The sequence below is a fragment of the Myotis brandtii genome, unplaced genomic scaffold (genome assembly GCF_000412655.1).
Source record: "Myotis brandtii unplaced genomic scaffold, ASM41265v1 scaffold18, whole genome shotgun sequence".
Taxonomy (NCBI): domain Eukaryota; kingdom Metazoa; phylum Chordata; class Mammalia; order Chiroptera; family Vespertilionidae; genus Myotis; species Myotis brandtii.
The window spans coordinates 8,557,856-8,579,492 of record NW_005356674.1 but is presented as its reverse complement, the minus strand read 5'-3'; the positions used below and the strand labels follow the sequence as shown (position 1 = coordinate 8,579,492).

The 21,637-nt window shown below is 40.9% G+C and overlaps 1 protein-coding gene across 4 annotated transcripts in view; it reads right to left on the bottom strand.

Annotated features, from left to right (window-relative positions):
* PLCL2 (phospholipase C-like 2) overlaps positions 1–21,637 on the bottom strand; it is a 175,062-nt gene that overhangs the window by 74,740 nt on the left and 78,685 nt on the right. For all 4 annotated transcript variants that reach the window (XM_005863631.2, XM_014537562.1, XM_014537561.1 and 1 more), the window contains exon 2: positions 1,094–3,580. In XM_005863631.2, coding sequence (XP_005863693.1) covers positions 1,094–3,529 — 2,436 coding nt within the window. In that variant the 5' untranslated portion in view covers positions 3,530–3,580. The remainder of the gene's footprint in view (positions 1–1,093; positions 3,581–21,637) is intronic.

Genomic DNA, 21,637 nt, shown 5'->3' with positions numbered 1-21,637 from the left:
AAAGAAAGAGAATAAAATTTCTCTATTGAGGGAAGCTCTCTTTATTAATGAAGTATCCATAGAATTGGTAGAAGAGTGAAATATATTGAATTTTCTGAGTTAGATTTTACTTGCTGATGGCATTCTTCTTATAATAGTTATATACAGGGTAGGGCAAAAGTAGGTTTGCAGTTGTTTAGATGGAAAATAATACAACAATTAATAAATAATAATACAAGAAGAAACTGTGTTTCATGTCTCACAGCTGTACACCGACTTTTGCCCCACCCTGTATACACACACACACACACACACACACGTAATCAGCTAATTTATTATATATGTTTATTAAATAAATGCACGCTGAGCAGCTGTCATGCTCACAGCACTCTTCACCCTGGGACCGGTCAGGGCTGGTATCCCTGTGAGGTGCCCTCACTGCCCACTTCTGTGTTACTCATGGGTCCTAGTATACTGCTAGACATGTGGACGATCCTTAATTATATACATCATTCCTGATTGCTTTTAGCCATTATATAATTCAGTGGCAATCATTAGACTTGTAATTGATATACACACCACATGCCTTTTACTTAGACAATTAAATAGCTGTCCTCTACAATCAAGAGGAGGCTCAAAAGGCAAACACATTGGCTTAGTTAAGTGCTTGCTATTTTCCCCACAGAACAGCTCCATAAAAAAGAACTGGAACACATCCCCTTTATTCTAATAGGTCATCAATTTGTGTCCCAGCTAAGGAATATCCAGAAAAAAACAGAGATTCCCATGTACACTACCAGAAAAATATGGGGTACTGTTAAGCATTAATTAAAAGAAACTAAGATGTGGAGTGTGAGACAACAAGGAGACTGGCTGATTTGAACATGTTATCAACATTCTCAATACCAACTATGGTTTTAAAAGTCTAAATGATAAAAAAAAATGAGACTAGTGGTAAAAATTCTAATAAGCAACTGGAATTTACAAATAATTTAAAATCAAATATACTATGGTAAAACAAAACAAAAACAACAGCCCTCCAATATATACATGAACTACATGCATGCACTAAGAAGGAAAACCATTGGGTAAACACTGAAACACAAGAACATACCTGCATGTTCTCTCTCAGATCTGTGGCATCCCGTATAGGGGGCTGGGCATTCTTGAATACCTCGTCTACAGTTTTAATCCACAGTGTTCTCAAAGATGCATATTCCCTGGATTTCTTCCCTTTCCTCACAGAAAGGCCCCTTTTATGAGGTTTCCCTCCTCCTCTTCGGTTAGTAATGGCCACGTGGACAAACAAAGAGGCGTGTGCAAGGACCTCTCCAGTCAGTGACTGCAGGGGGACGTGGCGGTAGCCCGTCTGTAAACATTCAAAGGGAATCGTGTACTGGCCGATAAACTCATCCCCAATGTAGTCATCATCTAGTACCACAAAGCGCACCATGGCCAGTTCCGGGAGGTTGATTTGAAATTCAAAGCTTTCATCGAAAATGGGAGTGTCTCCATTCTGGTGCACTGTTTTTGTCCTTTGTTCTGCACAGTCGGCAGGGATTCCATGAATTTCCACATAGACATAAGGATCCACCACGTCACCTTTGGCACCTGACCCCTTGGGTTTGGGAAAGTTCTGCCCGCTGATGATTTTGATGTGAAGAAGCTGAGGTGAGACTCCTGGGACAGAGTCTTTTGTGTTGGCGCTGAAGAAGGAGACTTCCTCCCTCATGATGGCTGGCCGAAGGACATAGCCACAGTTCCCATTCTGACTAAACCAGCCGATGTTCAGATCCATCATCAGTCCCGGCGTCTGAAAGTTCATGGCTACGATCTGACAGCCACATTTCCAAAAATCTTGAGGGTTCATGTTGCTAGAGTCAATCCTCATGGGGCTGGGGAAAACCCGAGCGAGAAAACGCTTGTTGTAGTTTACAAAGTCCCCTGGATTCTCGTTGGCGTACTTGCTGGCGAGCACTTCGTTAAAGGAACAGACCTCCCAGTACTTCTGAACCTGAAAGGACACCTGGAATTCTTTGAACTGGACTGACTTACAGATGCTCACCAGCTCGGACAGTTCTTTGCAGAGCTGAAACCGCTTCGCAGGCACACTGTTGGGTTGCTCCGCGTTCTCTTTTCCCATCCTCTGAGACATTTCGGCTCCTTCGTCTTCATCAGTCACATCTCCTTCCATTCCAGAGCAGCTGGAGGACAGCTTCTTTGCTTTTATTAATATCTTCCCTTTCAGGACATCTGGGGATGGTAGGTATGTTTCCTCCACATTGGGGGATGTTGTATAGAGCTTGTCTCCTAAAATTTTCTTCATGTGCTGGACCATTACCTTCTGCTGCTTAATGGAACAGTGGTTTTCTAAACACAAGATGAGCGGGTACTCTGAAGCGAAGAATGCATACTTGTTAATAATGTCAATGACACTGCGGAAGACTATCTGAGAGGTCATGGTGTGGCCCGTGTAGATGACAGGCTCGTTGTCTGGCCCATCCCATACATCTAATTCAACACTCCGGCAACCCATTTTAAGAGCTCGAATGTACCCTGTGATATCAGAGGGGCCTCGGAACTGATCCTCTATTAGGTATGTATTATGAGATGAGTTTATAAAGTAATGAGACAAAGGTTGCTTCATATCCTGGCAGACTTTCTTATGTTCCGGATCAAATATATAACAGTCGGGTGACATAAGGTAGTTAGTGAACCCGTCTATGGAGAGCCAGCCCTTTTCCTGGCCCTCTTTGGATGGCTCATATTTGTGAATAATTTCAAGGCTTATTTCCTCATTTATGTGTGCCACACCCTGCTCTGCCTCAAGAAACATCATAAGGTCCTTGGTATCAAGGAATTCTTTATTGCTTGAAAACTGAACTAAAAGGAAATAGATTTCGGGTCTAGTACAAAGCTCATGGAAAACCTCAACAAATTCTTCCCTTGTAACTTCAGTACCAGCTGTGTCCTTGGATTTGTGCAATTCTTTGAACTTAAGCTCAATTTTGCTGGTTTTTAAGCCAGGATTGAGGTTTCTGATACACTGCACCGCATTACACAGAGTTATGTGTCCAAGGTTATCTACATCAATTTCACTAAACATTTGTGAAACCCAGGAAGTCCTCATGTTGTCTTGGCTACTTTCTAACATATCAAGTGTATGTTTTCCATAAGAAATTAGGTACCGCAGTCCTGTAACCCAGATGTTCGCAACATCTGCAGAGTTGGCAACCAAATCAAGAGACTCATAATTCTCGCCATATATGACAGAAAACGCACAATCTTCAGATATCTGGTCAGAAATGCCATTGCTGCGGAATATGTCTGTGTTCTTTCCTGTTCTCACTTCCTTGATGGATTTAATATCAATCTTGGCCTTCTCAGAATCCTTCTTTGATGGTTCCCACCTCAGGCTCTGCATGTCGGCATCCAATAAAAAATACCTATGGTAAATTCTAGAGTTGGAGCGAACCTTTTTGAGCTCTGAACCCTCAACCATTGAGTTGATACAATCACTCGCACTGCTGATCTTCTTCTCTGTTGGCATGCTGCTGAATGAGACTGTCTTTTTCCGTTCTCTTTTCTGTTTTGTGCCATCCTAGGAGAAAAAGAAATAGTGCATCAGAATAACATAAACATAGGCTTCTATGTTCAAGACTAGGAATAAATATTTGTCTTGAGAAAAAAATCATACTATTAGGTTTTCCTACCCTATGTCCTATGATGAATGATACTCATTGACTTCTAAAGTTTAGAAGTAGTCTTGGCATTTCAGCTGAACACAAACAGGGAAGAAATCATTATTGAACAACTACAATTCATGGGTACCAAGAAACACAATTTCAGTAACATCCAATAAAACCTTTGTATAGAGAGCTGGCTACACAATTAGCAGGCCTCGGGGAAAAATGAAAATGCAGGACTGCTTGTTCAAAAATTATTAACAATTCAAGAAGGTAAGAGAAGAACAACAAGCCACGTGCAGGGCCCTTCCGAATGGGGGGGGGCCTACATTTGCACAGGTCAGACACCCAGGAAGCAGCCTGCTTGTACATACATTTCCTACACAAATATTTCTCAAAGGGTTGTCACTAGACCACTTGCCTCAGAACTACCTGGATAAAATTCAGATTCCCACGCTCATGGTACCAGATCTCTAGGGGGTGGTGCCAGGAATTTGCATTTTAGGCAACACTCTAGGTGATGGGGATGTACACTAAAGTTTGAAAACCACTTCCTGACCACTTTGACTCACTACAATGTCTGAGCTATTTCTGGAAACTATACAGAACAAATGACCAAAACCAGCTCAGTAGAAACCACGTAGTAATAAATAAGTAGACACTGGGATTCCAGCAGAAATCCCTGGCTCTCCCGAATCTCATATTAGATTATTCCTGGTCCTAAATATGTCGATAGATACGGTGTTACTGCTGCAGGTTTGTTAAATCTGAGTGGGATGTCTCGATTACAAGTGCAGTGGGAGGTGCCTCTAAAATTCCAGAGTTGATTTAATAAAACTGATTACCATGAACCAGGCTAATGCTCAGAATGTGTCACCAAAGTACTTCCAATATTAACAGATTATTAACACTACCAGGTGAAAAATTACAGGCAGCATCTATTTCTAAAGAAGTTTACAACACTAGTAACACCATCCTCAACTTCTCTACACAATGGAACAGGTGCCCACCTTAGAAGTGGACACCACATCTATGTGTGGATGAAAGTCCTTTCATGTAGGGCAGTGGTTCTCAACCTTCTGGCCCTTTAAATACAGTTCCTCATCTTGTGACCCAACCATAAAATTATTTTCGTTGCTACTTCATAACTGTAATGTTGCTACTGTTATGAATTGTAATGTAAATATCTGATATACAGGATGGTCTTAGGTGACCCCTGTGAAAGGGTCGTTCGACCGCCAAAGGGGTCATGACCCACAGGTTGAGAACCACTGATGTAGGGATACCTTTATTATCTATGATAATAAAAGCGTAATATGCTAATTAGACTGGACAGCTGAACGACCTTCTGGATGAAGCTGGGGCTGCAAGGGCTGAGGCAAGCTGCCGCGGCTGTGAGGGCCAAGCTCCTTGCATGGATTTCGTGCATCGGGCCTCTAGTTTAAAACATAATTGCTCAAATGACCTCACAACAACTTTCACAGTTTGTTGTTATTGTTAATCCTCACTCTAGGATATTTTTTCCATTGATATTTAGAAAGAGTGAAAGGGAGGGAGGGCGGGGGAGAAAAGGAGAGAGAGGGAGAGAAAGATACATCAACTGGTTGCCTCCTGAATGTGTCCCCACTGGTGCAGGGATCAAATCTGCAACCCAGGCACATGCCCTTGACTGGGAATCGAACCCGAGACCCTTCAATGCATGGACCGATGCTCTAATCATTGAGTAATACTGGCTAGAGCAACACCTTTCACAATTCTAACCTGAAACATGATATTGCCTTTAAGGATGGGCATGGAATTTGTGATAAAATTTCAGTAATTGATCATATTCATAAATAAGGACAAGAGATGGAGATTGGGATTATATAACTTTCATGACAATAAAGAAAAGAGCATGGCCCTAGCTGGTTTGGCTCAGTGAATAGAGAGTCAGCCTGCGGACTGAAGGGTCCCAGGTTCAATTCTGGTCAAGAACATATGCCCAGGTTTCGGACAAGGTCCCCAGTAGGAGGTGTGCAGGAAGCAACCAATCAATGATTCTCTTTCATCAGGGATGTTTCTATCTCTCACTCCCTCTCCCTTCCTCTCTGAAATCAATAAAAACATATATTTTTTTTAAAAAGGCAAGAAAATGTTATACAAAGGCAATGCTAACTTTCCTGCCCTGGGGAGAATCTATTTTTAATAAAACCTCTAAAAAGCAATTATGCTATTCTCTATCTCTCAAATTTAAAACCAATTTTACTTTTTGACTACCTAGACTCCAAAAGCAATTTGCAGAAGGTAATTAAGCTTAAACTTTAAATCATATGGGTATCATTTCCCTCAAAGTTTCAAAATGAACCATAGAGGCTTTTGTGATTTGAATGCCAAGATAAAACATAAAAGCCACAAGGCGGAGTAATTCTTTACAACTGCAACCTTAGAACAATAAAGTGCAAAGACATAAAAACTGTGGTAATTACATCCATAAGATATATTGTATTATAACTGCTTCAAAACCTAATGTGCAGATTTTATTCTACCTATTCAAGCAAGTTGGCATAAAATTTGTAACCAGCCAGGCATAAGGGCATGAAAGCAATGTATACATTTCCTATTTTCTGAATGAAGGCTGTCTTTATCTTTAAAACACATACACCACACTTACCTTTAATAAACGCAACCTAATAATTAAGGAAATTTTATCTTTATAAATTATACCCAAAAGTGCTACTAGAAAAATATGTCACAAAGATAAATGGAGGTGCTTATCCATTTATCCATTAAAAATATAGATCTCATTTTTCAACACTGTAATCTTTCATTCTGTTATTTTAAACATATTGACCAGTATTCAACTACCACTTTCTAATTTATTACAAATGATATATTGTAATTTCCTAGGTCTCTGTTATTGCAAAGTAGGTTAATAACATAACATACATGCTCACACACCCACATCCATGGGGAGGGCAGTCAGCAGCTTAAACACCATGCTTGCAGCTTTCAAAACATTGCTTTGCTTTTCACAAGCCAGCCCAGGCCATGACCAGTGACTTCAGACCATCGACTGCAGACACGTGAACATGCCGGTCACCCTAGCACAGGCTACTGCAATGACAGCAGGGTCTCCCCTTACCAAACACTTCCTATCTCTTCTCCCCCTCAGTCTGCTGTTGTCTAGAACCACCCTGACCTCTCCACAGCACCGAGGCCTGAATGAGAAGGTCTGTTTCTCTTTGCTTGCTAGCAGATAAAGCTATCAGGAAACACTGATAGAGGAGTGTGCTTGCTTAGAGACCAGAAAGAACTCATCATTGGATGGACTGGAATCACTGGGTGGAAGCAACAGTTGGATGGGAAGGCAAGCTGGTCCTCACTGCCAAGAGGAAAGGAAAGAGAGGACAAAAGCAGTGGTGCAGGAGGGAAGGAGAATTGAGGTTCAACAGCAGGAGATCCAGGCCCTCCAGGCCCTTATCCCACTCCTGCTCATCTACCTGGCTTTCACTTTTTCACCCCGTGGTGATTGGCTAAGCAGCTGGTCAGTATCAAAGCTCGGATCCATTTTCCATGTTGCCTCTTAATATTAGTTTAAATATAACAATGAAAAATGATTCAACTACATGTGCTATACATATAGTATTTTTAACTAAAAGAAAACTAAATGCATATAACTTATATGCATCAATCACTAAAACCAAAGGAAAAAATAACCCAAGTTTTTGCTAAGATGGAGGTGCTTCAAAATAATTACACAGGGTGTCCCCAAAAATGTATACACACTTTAATAGCTGTCAGCTCAATTTTTAAAATGAAATGTATTTTAATAAACACTGCCTTTTATGAGTGGTTTGGGGGACACCCCATAGAAATAGTTTCAGAGCTGACATATTGTAAGTACTTGTCACCTAAAGCTTCTCAGTGGTGAAAACAACAGAATGTAAACTTGGTCCATGGGGGCATTTCTGCTGCTCTGTCGGCACTTAGTACCATCAAAAGGAAGAACACAAATCACAGGTTCAGTCTGGACCCAAAGAACCCACCTCCTTAGCAACCCTGAAATTCTGAATTCTAGATCAAGATAATCATAACATTTTGACCTGGAAAGAGGTTTAAAGATTCAGCTATACTTTTAACCAACACTTACTTACAGAATAACAATTTTGTACCAGGATTGACTTTAAGAAACCAATGAGCTAGAAAGAGGCTGAGCAAACTAACCACAGCAAATTCACGAAGAATTAACATTTTACAGGGCTTATATTTAACATCAGAAATGGAAGTAGCCATATTGAGCTCTATGGAGAAACATACATACTTCTAACAAGACTGCCCACTTTGTGTAATAGAAGCTTACCACTACCTTTTGGGCATTGAAACTACCATCTGGGATAGTTGAGAGGTAGTAGCAATTTCACAAATAGGTGTGGGCAATTTCATAGATTCTCATCCCGAAGTGAGGTAACCAATAGGTGTGCCTCGCTGCTTCCGCTGGGAACAACATGCATGGCACTGAGCCAAGGGATCCAGCTCATTCTGGAGCCGAGGAAAGCTATCTGAGGGTGGAGCCTTGAGAATTGCCTCCTCTATCCTACCTGCACTGCTCTTGCATTTCAGAACTGACTTGTTTCCAGTAAACCTCACGAGAAAATGATGAGTCAATATCCAGATTCAATGCATTGGCAAAAACAGTGGAGGAGTCCAGGCCCAAGTTCAGCAAGTAGTCCATGAGGGTGATCCTGGCGAGGGGGTGGGGACATAACAATGGGGAAGGGGGAGGGAAGGGGATGTGGTGTGGAAGCAGGAGCATTTCTCCTGCTTTGTTTTGAGTTCAGTTATTTACTTTGATTTATAAATAGCATCAAGGAAGAGTAAGAGATCTTTATGCTTATTGAAGGGGGTTTAGGATAAAAGAGACTCGAGAAACACGGGTTTAAGGAAATTTATATCCTTAACAAACAAACAAACAAAACAAGAAATACTTGAGGCTCATTAAAGAAGCACAGCGAGGCCTGCCCTTTCTTCAGCTCAATAACAATAACTCTGCATTGAAAGAGTCAGTCATCTGGGCACATCGGGGCTGCTCTGCGAGGTTTCTCACACATCTTAAAAACTCTGATGTGCTGTCCAAGATGAGCAAAAAGGGAGGGGGGGATCTGGAACAAAAGCAGTCACTCTGAAGGCCATTTTATAAGATCTGATAAATTGAAAAAGAATAAAATAACTTGAAGAAAATCTAGGGATGGTCAAATACTGCTTTCCATTCACGTGGAAGGGCCTTTATGGCAAATAACAGAAAGCCACTTGGCCCACGGATGCCTCTCCTTGTGGGTCTCCTCTTCCATGATGCCCTCTACTGAATCCCCAAAGCTAACTCCTCCTCAGATGATGGCTTCCAATGCAGAAAGCCAAAAGAAAAGGTCACTCCCACTCCAACAAGAAAAAGCCAGACTACCTATAAGATCATAACTTTTCCTGTACCCAACACAGAACTGTGGTCACAAGGCAACCAAGAGAACTGATTCCAGAATGATGAGCCCTTCTAAGGAGAGACAAGACATAGAGACCACTTCACGTTTAGCAGAACGTTTAGTTCCATCTACCTGTACAGCCAGGCAAAGATCTACTAGTGTAGAAGGACCTCTTGGACTCCGGAGCCTGCACCATACAAGCAGAGCTCTGCTACCACCAGGAGGGAGCCAGAACGCTGTCTCCTGCCCACACTCACCACAGATACAGGCAGAGCAGAGCCAGGCTGCCTTGGGGAGCAGGGCAGGAATGCTCAGAAGGTCCCGCCCCTGAGGCCCAGGGGCACAGGGCAGCCTAAGACCATACCTAGACCAGGAGGACCAGGAATGGCCCCCGATTCCACCAGAAACCTCGCACCAAGAAGCCAGCAGTGCACCTGGAAGAGGGGAGAGAGCTTGGAAGGAGATGCCTTTCTGAGCCAGGCCTGCAGATGAAAGCTGAGGGCAGAGCAGAGACAATGAGTAAACCCTTTCGACAACACTCTTTTGGAGAAACACTTTGACTACGACTGAAGTATTTACTCAAAGTAAATTTATAAAGCCATAACGCACATCTGTGTCCAATGTAAACTGCAATAAAATCCATCGGTTTTCTCCAGTAATGAAAAAATGGTGAGCACTGAGCTCCTATAAACTACACTGGCGCTACTTTACATCCCAGTGAAAACGTTGATGCTAATGAATTTTAATTTATGATCTATAATAATGGTACTTAAGTGGGCCACTTTAGTGTGAAAACTGTCAGTGCTCCTCAGCTGTGTATGTGGTAATTCCTTATCCAGCACATTATAAAGCCTGCTGACTTCCTATACTGCAGAGCTCTTTCCAGATGTGGTTACATAACTTTGTTAATAACTGTCTGAGAAGTCAAACTGAATTTCAAGAGGTATGCAAGTCAAATCACATAATGTGAATTTTTAGCTACAAATATGATCAATTCTAAGAATAATTTCACAATCACAATCTCCCCTTCCCCACCCCACCCCCAAAAAACTGTACTGGTTCCTCACTATTTCAGGATGGTTTAGGAGGAAGAGTTTATTTTTTTAAATTTTTTATCCTTAAATCTGCCATTGCTTGGCATTGAGAGAAAACTATGGCCACTCAGGGGCAGTCGGGACTCAGAAAGACAGCTTTCAGAGAGATCTGTGCATAAGCAAAGCTACTGCCTCAGGCCACATCCACCACAGAGAAAGAAGAACAGTAGCTCTTTCCGTCAGAAATTTTAATATTTTCAAAATCATTCTAAAATAAAAAATTTTAAGGAAAATTGCTTCACCCACAATTTAGTATGCAGTCATCTTATTTAATATTTTCTTTCTATATTATCTTGTTGAGAAAAAACAACTTCTTTCTGGAGCTTTTTAACCCAATGGTTTATTTTGGCATATAAAATTATTGTGTGTGTCTGAGCGTGCGTGTAGGGAAGACAATGAGATCATACAAACAAAAAATAAAGAAAATAATGAATCACACAAAGGGGAAACAGCTTTCTGCAAAATATTCTTTTAAGTTCAAAGCCATTCATGAGCCTGTAGTAGTCCAGCCCTCAACTGCTGTCTCTTCTCCAAACTCACACGGTATTTATAGTCTCTACCATGTAATTTAACTCCTAATTATTGTCTTATTGAGTTCTCTAATTGTTTTATGTGGGTTCGCCTTATCTCCTCAAGTAGAAAGTGAACTTTTTGAGGGCATGAGCCATGTCTTACTTGGCTGGATGATACAGTCAGAGCAATAGCCCTTTTGATGACCTGGTAATTTCAATGATAAAGGGGTCAATCCAACAAGAGGATATAACATTTGTAAATATTGATGAACTCAACGTAGGAGCACCTAAATATATAAAGCAAATATTAACAAAATAAAGAGAAACATAGAAAGCAATATAAATAACAGTAGGGGACTTTACTACCCCATTTCTATCAGTGGATAAATCATCCAGAAAATCAACAAGGAAACATTGGTCTTAAATGACACAGTAGGCCAGATGGACTTAATAGATACATATACATTACATCCAAAAGCAACAGAATATACATTCTTCTCAAGCGTGCATGGAACATTCTCCAGGATAGATCATATGTTAGGCCACAAAACAAGTCCTAATAAATTTACAAGGACTGAAGTCTTACCAACCATCTTTTCCAACCACAATCATATGAAACTAGAAATCAATTAACAAGAAGAAAAAGAGAAAATTCATAAATGTGTGGAGGTTAAACAACATGCTACTACTGAACAAACAATGGGTCAAAGAAGACATCAAAAGAGAAATCAAATAATAACTTGAGACAAATGAAAATAGAAACACAACATACCAAAACTTATGGGATGCAGCAGAAGCAAATGTCAGAACAAAGTTCATAGCAATAAATGCCTACATTGAGTAACAAAAAAGATCTCAAACAAGTTTATAACTTGATTAAATGGCACACAATGATGCCATCTATTTAGATGGAAAAGATTAAGGAATAGTTGTGTGGTGGAGGAAATCAGTAATTTGTTTTGAATATGGTAAGTTTGAGATGCCTCTAGATATCCAAGTGGAGATGTCGAGTAGGCAGTTTACTATATGAATCCGGAAATGAGGAGAGAGGTCAAGCCCGTAGATATAAATTTGGAAGCCACAGCACATTGGTAGCCACATGAGATGACCTAGCCAAGAAGGAGAGAAGAGAAGATGGCCTGGGACCGAATCTACTGCATTCCAACATTTTAGGTGAGGTAGAAAAAGAGGGACCAGCAAGAGGCAAGAAAGCTGAAGCCAAAGATGTGACAGTGACTCCAGAAGACTGTGGTGTTATAGCCAAGAATAAAGTGTTTAGCCCTGGCTGATTTGGCTCAGTGGATAGAACGTCAGCCTGTGGACTGAAGGGTCCCAGGTTCGAATCCGGCCAAGGGCACATGCCTGGGTTGCGGGCTCAATCCCCAGTAGGGGACCTGCTGGAGGCAGCCAATCAATGATTCTCATCATTGATGTTTCTCTCTCTCTCCCCTTCTCCCTTTCTCTCTGAAATCAATAAAGAAATATATTTAAAAAGAATAAAGTGTTTAAATAGGAACAGACTAGCCAATTCTGAGGGCTGAGGTCAGAATTTAGCGTAGCCTCGCCAGCTTTCTTACAGTTGCTGTTTGTATGATCTATCTTTTCCCATCTTTTTGTTTCCAACCTATTTGTATCTTTGAACCAAAAGTGTAGACAGCTTGTAGTTAGATTTTTTTTTAATCCAGTCTGCCAATACCTGCCTTTGATTGGATTACCAAATCCGTTCACATAATGTTATTATTAATATAGGGAATTCACATCTGCTACTTTACTTTTTCTTTTCTGAGCCCCATATCTTTTCGTTCCTTTAATCCTTCCGCAATGACTTCTTTGATGTTAAGTTAGTGAGGTATGTTTGATATTTGACAGCACAGAGTTCTCTGATGACCGTGGCAAGAGCAGTTTTGGGGTAGTAAAAAGGGGCCTCTAGAGTGAGCTGGAGAAGAAAAAGGAAATGAAGGCTGGAACAGTGAGTGAAGTGAAGTGAAGGCTGTGAAGCGGGAGCCAGGGAAAGGAACTGGTGGAGAGAGGAAGACAGTGTTTCCTTGCATATTCATATTGGAGATATCAGAGCAGGTTTCTATGCTGAAGGGATCTGTCCAGTAAAAAGGGGGGAAATTAATGATGCACGAGAAAGAGAACAGATCTGTGAAGGAGCAAAGTCCTTAGGAAAGCAGGGGAGGAAATCATCATTAACTTTCCCCAAAAGGTGACTTTGAGCTGGATCCTGAGGGGAAATGAAAAGGAAGGGAAGGCTAGTTAACCAGGGAACAGCATATGCAAAGACATGAGATAGGAAAGAGCCTGTAACGTTTGAAGAAGCTCCTGTGGTGAGGCAGGATGAGGGAGGCAAGCAAGAGGAGGCTGCCAGCCTCCGTGGGAGAAGAGCTGGCACCTCTTCTGAGAAGGCCTCTTCAGCCTTGGGGGCTCATGTTCCTGTGCCATAGGCAGAAGAAATACAAATATGTACAAAACTGATAATCATGTGCATTTTCCTGCGTGTGTAAACACACCTCACCGCCTTTTATGAAGGGTCAACAAATGGATAAGGTCTCATTTGTTTTATAATTTTAAAAATCACCAGGCATTCATGTAGGTATTTATTTTGCTTCTGCCTCAACAGTCTAATAACACTGAGCTAAAAGATATATCATGTTTAACTATTATACAGTTTATTAACACACACACACACACACACACACACACGCAATGAATGAATGAACTCAAAAATTACCACTTGAAGGATCACCATTTCTAACTTTTGAACAGTTAAAATTATCTCCAAATGTTATAGAACACATTGTTAAAATCCAAAATTTTAAATTATTGAACAATTTTAAAATTATAGTAAATTATAAACCCTCGGCTTTTCTACTTAGAATGTTATACACAAATGAAAGATTTTCTAACACAAACATCACTGAAGTGGCGCACATATGCCTTCCCAATCATTGTAGCTACTGGACTTAACAGCAACAACGTACGCTTTATGTCATGCCCACAGGAAACCCCATTTTTTTTATTAAAAGCCACACTTGGGTTAAGAAATCAATAAAAATGCCAATGCCTACATGGCAGGAATCCATAAGACTCGAGTGATTAATCTAGAGCATGTACAAAATAGAGCAATGCCAATCTGGATTGCAGGAGGTCCGGGTCTGCCATTTTCCTGAATCATCATGTACCCTTTTAAAACCACAAGTCCCTTCAAATTAATTAGCTCATCAAACTGAAATGAAAAGCAGTTTTAAAAACCAGCACAATCTCATCATTAATGCATTTTAAATGGTCTATGCTGCCAGTGACTAAAGCAATTTAACTGCCTCAGTGAAATCTTGTGTCACCATTTCCAGCCCTTAGTGCTGTAAACTTAACTACTGGGAGGAAAGTACAAGTAGCAAATGTACAATTAAATCCATGCAGCAGGTACAAAACTCATTCTGAATACAGCTTCCTAAACCTGGCTCATGTTTTAAATAACATAGCACAGCAAGCACCATTAGTAATTGTACAGTACATAAAACCAAGCAGCTCAGGCAATCCTACAAATGCATGCTGCACACTTTACTTTTGAGAGCTAAATCTAGATGGGCTTTTTATTAATACGCTTCAAGATACTGGTGTGAGAATGAACTATAGGCATTGACAAGGCGTGATTAGGTTTTATATAAAGGTATTATAATGTAAGCTTAAAATGACACATCTAATTAATACTGTATTTCATTTCATTAAAGTTATCCAGAAGCAAAAAAGGGGCTAATTCTACTTGCAAACTATTCACTAAAAGACCTTACAATGCAGGATGCTGTCCTTATTGCAAGAATTGGGTTTCTATAACAACAACCACTTCTAAACAGTGCTCTGATTTCTGAGAGATTTGAAGATGACTCTTCCATCCACTTGTGTAACTCTGCAATGCCTTGCTAAGGCCCATGTTTTTAACCGAGGAGATCTTCAGAGAGAGAAAGAGCGAGAGAGAGAGAACGAACGAACACTGGGGAATGAAGCAATATCCCAACCGGAGGCTCCCATTGAGGGGGAAAGACACAAGGTCCCAGCACCCGTGTGTCTGGGATAGTGGGACCCACTACCAACTGGTAGACTATATTCCCCCAAGCAGAGTGACATCTAAATTGGGGCACTTGGGGGGATGAAGGTGGAGCTTATTAATAAAAATGCCACAACAACAGGGACTTTTCTGGGTAAATTGAAACGTATGGTCACCCTACTGGAAAGTGACCATATTAATAATGTGCAAAGTCGTTACTAAGTGCCAAGCACTGGAGATAACCAAAGTCTAATCTCAGCTTCAGGAGTGTTTCCATGCTGAGTGGCAGGCAGGCCTCACCTTATCCAGTCGGAGTCCCATCTCTACCTGTTTGTGAGGCCTGGATAGTCTTGCTGCCCTGAACCAGTGGCCTAGTCCTATAGCTACTTAATGTTTATTTCCCAAGGCTGCTCCAGTTCTCCCCCATCTGCCTCTTTGTGGGATGGACCCTTGGCCCAATTCCGAGTCTGCCTGGCTAGAGCTGAGTTCTTGCCCAGCTCCCAACGGCAGCTCCTCTTTGATCTGCATGGACCTTGTTGGGAACATGATGAGACTACCTGTTTGGCTGTGCAGAGTCCTGCTCTCCTATGAGTCCCATGAGGTGAAGCCCTGCAGAAATCAGCCTGGGTCCACCACGCCCCCTTGGACATTGCAAATCAGGTTCCCCATTCTCAATTCCTGCCTCTCCCACCGTCTCATCTTCCTGCAATGCCTGTGTAGCTCACGAAAGGAGAAGCGATACACACATAGGGACCGTGATCTGCTGGATGTGACTAACAGAGGTGTGGATGACACTGTGGAGAGCAGGCGATATGCCAGGAAGACCTTCACAGAGGAAATGCAGTTGTTAGAAGTGGATACTGGAGTGTGAGGTCTTGGAGCTGGAGCAAGGAAGTGAGGTGCGAGGCAGGGTGAAGGAGCTGGTAGGGGTCAAATCATGCCCGCTCCCCACAAATATGCATGTGTATTGTAGCTCTCATTTCAAATTTGAAAAAATGAAATGTATTACACACATATGACATTATCACTGTCATATGTGTCACCACTAACAATCTAGGACTCTGTCCCACAGTCACCTCAAAACTCAACTCTCCAAGTTTAGAAACCCTTCAGAAGGTTGCTGAATTGAGTTTGTGGCTCATGGCATTTAACGCATCTAAACTGTTTAATGCATCAAACAGTTTCTCTTTTAATCTGATTTTATGCATCTCCCCTCCTTTCCCAACCTAAATATGATGTAAAGTTCATTTGGGTTTACAGGAAATTATAATGGCAACACAGAAATCAAATTTTGTCCTCTGAAACTTTTAGCTGAAGCATGTCTATTCCAATTATAATGTTTTTTAAATAATTTCATTGTGCTTTTAAAAGCATTACTGTAGAACTTTTTTTTTTAATTTAATAAGACCAACATTTGAGATCAAAGGCTTTCCAAAGTAAGATAGGACTGGGAATATGTGACAACCAATATGGTCTGTATGAGCTCCTTCTGAGCAGTCTTAGCACTTGTAGCCCATTGACCCCAGGAAAACATGGGAAGTGTCCTTGATTTAGATAATGTAATGGATTTCTTTATAACTTGAGAAAGAAGAAAATTCCAAAAAGGAATAAAGTGTGGAAGGGACTAGAATAATCCATAATTGCTCACAGTGCTCAGAAAGATGGTCAGGATACAAATTCTCACTTGTCACATAGTCAAGCTTTCTAGGTCACATGGTAACTACTGTCCACCTTAACTGCAGTTGTTCCCAGGAGAGGTGGGCTAGCCTTTGTTAGAAACAGGCATTTTATAAACATTATCTCTTTGAATTCCCAACTCTGTTAGGCAGGACCTATCACTCCCCCACCTTGCCTTTTCAGAGGTAATAGTTTGCCTAGGCAGATCAGTTCCTCTTGCAACCCTGTATCTGCTCTGTCTGACCAGTGAGCTGATCCCACTAGCAGATTTCCTCCGATCCCAAGTCAGCTGGATGCCTGCTGGGTTACGCCCAGGAGGCTCCGGCAGAGGACTGGAAGTTGGGCAGGAGAAATAGGGAATCTGGATGGTTTTCCCTCCTCCTCTCTCTGCAGGGGAGAGGCTAGCAGAGGTTCATCCCCTTGGAGGTTCTCATGGACACTGGGCTCCCTGTCTCTCCACCCTGCAGGTAGGGATGTTTAACACAATTAAATTAGCTGCTGCTAATCTCTGATGGCTTCACCAGTCCCCTGTTTGGCCTTGTGGGCTTCCAGCAGCTGTAACAATTCCCTAGATTTAATTCTCCAGGAAAATACTGTGGGGGGTTTTCTAGTTGGATTCAGTGTTCCAAGTTATAGCTGCTAAGTGCAAAGGCAGGTCCTGAAAAGCTGGCTTGGCCTGGTCCCCCCACTGCCTAGTTGGTCCACTCTGCCAGCCAGAGCTGAGTTCTCCACCTAGATCCACGGTTACTGGCTGAGCAGCCTTGGTAAGGTTAATAAACCTCTTGAAACCTCCACCACTAATTGAGTTTGTGGCCTCATTTTATAAAATGAGGAAAGTAATTACTTGCCCTTAATTACTTTAAAGGGCTTGGTAAAGCACGGATGAGGTAACAAATGTGAAAGCGCTGTGGAGGTGACTTAACTGTGACTGCTACATTACATTATAAGTCTTCAAGTCTTATTTACTGGGATGACTGGACAGTGATAAAGGAGTTCACCTGAAATTAACCCCCAAATTAATCTCACTGATCTAAATGGTTAAAGATTGCACAAAACTGCCATCTGATCTAAATGGTTAAAGATTGCACAAAACTGCCATCTAAGAGCTCACTTCCAGCTACCAACACTCTGTTCTCTTATAACAAAAGGGAAGTCAGTTGGCCGATGTTCTCCACGGCCTCCACAGCATGTCTGGCTGCAATAGCCGGGGGCCTGACTCGGCACCACCACTTCCTGCGTAACTAACCCTGGCCTGATGCTACTGAAACGTGGACTATGATGACCGTATGTCTTCTAGGGCTGTTGCATTAAACAAGATCATGTAGAAATGCCTACTGAAGTTCTTGATGCCCTTAATAAATGTCAAACATTCTAGTTAACATGGTTGATCTTATCGCTATTCTTATTAGCGTCATAGTTCTCTCCTATAAAGAGCACTTTACAAGGGTTTAATCAGAGCTTTCTCTTCTGCCTACATCATTCCAAGACAAGTGGCAATCTCAGATATGCTTCCAGAACATCTTAACGTACTTCAAGCAGTCCTCATTATGCATGGATGGCTCTCCCCCGAGCCCATTTCTTTCTTTTATTTCTATTCTAAGCACCTGGGAACCTAGGTTTCAGTATCTTTTCTTTTTTTAATCATACTGTGAAAGAAAAATCTGTGCTATCTAGTCATTTATTTACATAATAATGGGCTAACTAAAGGGTTAATAAATCATATATTCTGTTATACTTTGATTGCTATTGTTTGTTGTGGTTATAAATATGAGTATTTATGGGAAAAACACTGAATCATCTTCAGGAAGATGAGTACTTTCCCTTAATGACAGCATTGGAAGGAAAGCAGGGATACAATCAGTGCTGCCCAAAAAAGTATGCGAGTCACATATATTATTTAAAATTTTCTAGTTAGCCATCACAAAAAATGTACAAAGAAACAGATGAAATAAATTTTAATAATTTATTTTACTTAACCCAAAATACTATTATTTCAACATGTAATCAATATAAAAATTATTAAGATATACTGTCTTCTTTTCCTGGATACTAAGTCTTTGAAATTCAACCAGAGTGCACATGCATAGCACATGTCAATTCCGATTAACCACACTGCAGTGCTCAATAACTCCAGGGGTCTAACTAATGTACAGGCAGTACGGGTCTACATGACAAGCTGTTTAAGGGGAGGGACTTGTCACACTTTAATTCCAAACTCCTCCTGACATTTCTAGTGTGGTGCTTTGCCCAAAGCAAGCACTCAGCAAATTTCATCATTGAACCTGGGAATGGAAAGAAGGGCTGACACATAAATGTAAGCAAGGGTAATATAATGTTTTTGAAGAAATAACATTTTATGGGTCTTACACTTGAAAAATTACAAATGAATGCCATTGCTAAAATATTCCATGATGTTCACTCACCCTCATGTCACTCCAAAAGCCATTCTATCTATAAAGAAAAAGGTTAACTGTTCTCCAAATGAGGATAAAAAGGGGAAGAAATAAAAAATGGCCCTAATTAGATCTCCATATTTAAATAACCACAATGAATCATCAAATACTATTTAAATGACCTCATATGTCTGATATTATGTAAGAAGCTGTAATGTATGCTACAACACAGATATATCTTGAAAAGGAATTAAAAACTAATACTGCAACCAGGTAATTATGACAATGGATATTTTTTTCTGAGTGTTACTAAAAGCATATTTTACTTGAAGTTTAGAGGCTCCACAAATGCAAATTATGTTAGTTTTCACCTAGTTGATACAATTCAACTTTCTCCAACCACTTGAAAATAATTTGCAGGCCACAGAATTACAATATCTATACAGACATAGCCAAAGGAAAGATGGTGACTACTTTCATCCTGTGGTACATATGCCATCAATGTCAAGTTCCTTTTGACTACCAACGCTGCCTGTCCACTGAAAGACGACCCAGACTGTTGCCAATGTTGTCAGCAACAGCTTCTTCACACAACTCAAGAGGCATTCCATCCCCCTCAAGAAAATGAAATGGTCAGCCTCAACACAAGTTGTATGAAACTGCAAAATACTTGGTGTATCTTCACTAAAAATGTGAAATGAACTTCTAAGGAAAAGTCATCTAGCACTAAAGGCACTTACTTAGGGGGTGGGGGGAGCTTTCTTCTTTACTGTGACAGGATTGGTTTTTGCTAGTTCTAAATCCACAATGAATGAAAAGGAAAAGGCATCTTGATGTATCTGGCTGTCCTATTAGAGCTCCTACCTGCTGGGGGAGGGAGAAATGAGGTGTAGAGGGAAGCTCTAAGGCCGTAGCAGCTACCTACCTCTAGTGAAATATCTTCGTTTAACTAAAACTTGACTTATTTAACCAATTAGAATTTCCACCTGATCCCAGGCTTGATAAATCCATGGTTCTATGGTTACTAATAAAATATCAGTTTAGCTAGCCCTTTACATTATCATCAAAATAAAACATATAGCTAATAGCTTCATTTATTTGGTCAAGAACTGGCATAATGCATTTACTTCCTAAATTTACTTTTAATTTTCAATCTGATTGAAAGTTGTGCTTTCCTTTACATGAAAATAAATAGTGTTCTTTAAAATCTCCACAATGTCAACTTTGGAACATTTAAACTTTAGGGAAAAGAAATGGAGAATGCATGAATCAGAATTTATATCATTACTTTTTAAAAGATATTTTTAGGCTTATCAGTTTACTTTCTTCTAGAGGCAGCGTGTGCCTCTTTAGTCATGTAAAAAATTGTTGACATCTTTTGAATTTTATTTTGTGTCAGTTTTTTTCACGCATTGTCTAATTCTAAACACAGATCTTTTAAATGACTGCAAAGCCATTTGAATGGAGTCTGTGTTAATAAATGTCACAAATTTTTTGGTAACTCAATAATGTTGATGACAAATTTCATATTGCTGACAACCTGCCACTTGCTGAAATACTTAGTTTTCTACCTTAACTTGTGACTTTCCTTCATTCAGTAAATATTTACAGATAGTCTGCCAGAGGCCAGCCATTGCTGGGCCCTGGGTTTACCAGCAGGACCCCAGCCTTGCAAGAGCCCACAGCTTTCCAGGCACCCCCAGTGCTGTCTTTGAAACCTCTCCTTCCAAGCAGTTGTTCTGCCTTTCAGCAAATGTGGGAGGTTAATGAGCACTGGTATTACCACCTTGCAAACCTGGGTCTAAATTCTGGCTCTGCCTTCTAGTAGCTGATGACCTGAGGCCACTAGATTTGTCTTGTCTTGGCCCCGATCTCCACATCCATTACACAAGGATAATCATTTATTCTACAGGGTGGTTGTGAGATTCAAATGAAATAATGGAGGTAAAGGGGAATCTGGCACTCAGAGGCCTCATAAATGTCAGACACCTTCCTCCAATTCCCCTTAAGAACACACAGGTTTCCATACTAAGTGGACACTATTTTTAAAGCAAAGAGACAGATGAACTATAAATCTTAAACATGCACTGCTGTATCGAATACTCAGGAGTTATATGTAGTAAAGCAGTGGTTCTCAACCTTGGCTGCACATTAGAATCACCTGGGAATCTTTTTAAAATCCTGATTTCTGGGCCTCCTCCTCCGGAAATTCTGTTTCTTTGTTATGGGGTGGGGCCACAACATTAATAACAAAGAAACAGAATTTCCGGAGGAGGAGGCCCAGAAATCAGGATTTTAAAAAGATTCCCAGGTGATTCTAATGTGCAGCCAAGGTTGAGAACCACTGTAGTATGGGCTCTGGGTAACCTGAGAGTCTGTCATCAGCTTGATTCCCAGCCAGAGTTTCTCTGACACGTGACCCTTTTTGGGAAAATTGTTAGATTATCATTTGCTCTTTAAAAATAGTTCTACCATGTCCAAAACAGGAGCTAAGGAACCCCTAGGGGTGTGGCCCTTCATCTCTAGGGTGATTCACACTAGAACTGTATGGTCAGGAAGGAACTAAGATAGTGAGCAGTTACAGCATGCCAAGCAAGTGCTACTACCCTTCTTTAAACCCCACAACCACTCTAAGACACAGATATTATCTTTTACCTTCTAGGCAGAAACCCAATACTCAGGGAGGCTAGGAAAGTTGTCCACAGAGACCAAGATACAAGTCGCCCAACATCATTTCTCATGGCTTCTCTTCTGACTTGCAGGATAGGATCATTAAATACCTCAGCTAGGTAGCT